The 2143-nt window shown below is 34.5% G+C and overlaps 1 protein-coding gene across 1 annotated transcript; it reads left to right on the forward strand.

Annotated features, from left to right (window-relative positions):
* The first annotated feature begins 209 nt into the window (after positions 1-209).
* On the forward strand, positions 210-1163 carry LOC145097104 (RING-H2 finger protein ATL78-like). The gene has a single exon (XM_079034606.1). It carries the CDS (start codon positions 355-357, stop codon positions 1015-1017), a length of 663 nt encoding a protein of 220 aa, XP_078890732.1. The 5' UTR covers positions 210-354; the 3' UTR covers positions 1018-1163.
* The last annotated feature ends 980 nt before the right edge of the window (positions 1164-2143 follow it).

Raw genomic sequence — 2143 nt, forward strand, 5'->3', positions numbered from 1 at the left:
CGTTAACCATCCTTCAATAGCAAAAAAGAAGAAATAGTTAGTGAAAGAGAAAAGCGCCACGCATGGCATTATTTGACTTGGAGAAAGTGCGCCGGACCCATTTTAATAGGAATACCATTATTAAACAAACACGCATACCTTAGTGGAAGATCCAAATGGTTGAGATCAAATATATTAGAAAGACAAAGAGATAAAATCCCACATGGTGGCTCAAATCCTCTACGAATATCCTCCTTTAATCAAATTACACAAAGTGGGACGCCACTCTAATCACCCTTCTATATATACATGTAAAATTTTCTTCCATTGAATTCCCATCTAAACAAACCATTGATCATACTCAACCATCTAAACATGTCAAGGCTATCTACTGAGCTCTTTCAACATGCATTCGGGCATTTTAATTCAAGAAAACTCCTACTTCACACCTATTCAAACCAACAACCAGCTGCTCCACCACCATCAACCCCACATATAGAACATAGCAACTTTGATGCAAATGTGGTGATGGTGTTGTCGGTGCTTCTATGCGCTCTAATTTGTTCACTAGGCTTGAACTCCATCATCAGGTGTGTATTGAAATGCACACGCTTAGTTGGTTCAGAAAGCAGCAGTAGCCAGGAAAGTACCTCAGCAAGGTTAGCCAACACTGGAATCAAGAAAAAGGCATTAAAGACATTCCCAACAGTCAGCTATTGGGAAGGACTGAAGCTACCAGGATTGGACAAGGAATGTGTGATATGCTTGGGTGATTTTTCAACAGGAGAGCTAGTAAAAATCCTGCCCAAGTGCAACCATGGATTTCATGTGCGTTGTATCGATAAATGGCTGAGTTCACATTCATCTTGTCCAACTTGCAGGCACTCCCTACTTGACACGTGTCAAAAGATTGTCACAGGTGGGAATAGCAGTGCCACATCCTCACAACCCCAACAGCAAATTTCAACTAATAACAGTACTATTCTTACCATAGTGCCGCTACAACATGAAGGTCTTTTACGAAATTATGAGTTTTAACCAGTTTCTTAACAAAATGGAAAGATCAAATGTAATTAGTGTAAACACCGTTAGAAAGATAGGTAGGAGTAGGCAGTTGAGTATTTAAGTATTTTTGAAAGAACAAAGTTCTTCCTGCGTATTAATTACAAGCAGTTTTGCAGCTTTGCGATTGTGTTGGTTAGTGTTTTTTCCATAAACTATATATCATAAGAATTTTACTGGAATGTATTTTATAATTATAACTAATTAACTATGTATTAACTTGTATTAAAATCAAAACGCTATCACATAAAGAATTAATAAGTTAATTAATTTTGGTGTTGTATTTCATTGGTTATAGAATCGTATAATTAATTACTACATTTTGGTGGTAATATGATGTGTAAAGTAACATGCTAATGTCACAAAAAAAAAAGTTGAATAGCATGTCAATACAACCCAAAGAACAACATTGCCTAGCAAGTTATTAATATCAAAAGTGTGAGGACAATTTTATATGCTTTTAATAACCTAAAGGTATTAAAGTTGATTATCATTAGAGCACAACACTATAAGAAATGTGTGAGCATTAGTGGGACGAGGGTCATCACTGAAGAGTACATAAGTCGCCGCTAAAGATATTTGCGGCGACCCATTGCCACTGTTGCTTCGTCGCAGTTGCTCCTTTTGTCGCCGCAAATACTATATGCCACCGCAAATAACCCGTCATAACTAAGTACCATAAACCTAACATCGTTGACTCTGCATGCGGTGTAAGTATAAATATCCATTTGTGAACCCATTGAAATGACTAACAACTTTTTGTGGAATTTTGGAGAGTTTTCTTTTTCCATCCGAAAAACCTATTAAACATATGTTGATGTGTTATGTATTCTTGATTCGTTATATTTATAAAGAATATTTTTTTTGTTAATTATTATTACCTTTTCAAGAAACCAGTTGGGAAATTCGGTCTTTTCGTCACTTTTAGGATGTTCATATTTGAATTGTCTATATTGATGACAAACACACACACACACACACATATATATATATATATATATATATATATATATATATATATATATATATATATATACATTTATATATAATTGATGAATGGAAAAAGTAACAATAAATAATGAAAGATAATTAAAAATAAGAA

The sequence above is a fragment of the Lactuca serriola genome, chromosome 4 (assembly GCF_051521515.1).
Source record: "Lactuca serriola cultivar US96UC23 chromosome 4, Lser_US96UC23_V15, whole genome shotgun sequence".
NCBI classification, from domain to species: domain Eukaryota; kingdom Viridiplantae; phylum Streptophyta; class Magnoliopsida; order Asterales; family Asteraceae; genus Lactuca; species Lactuca serriola.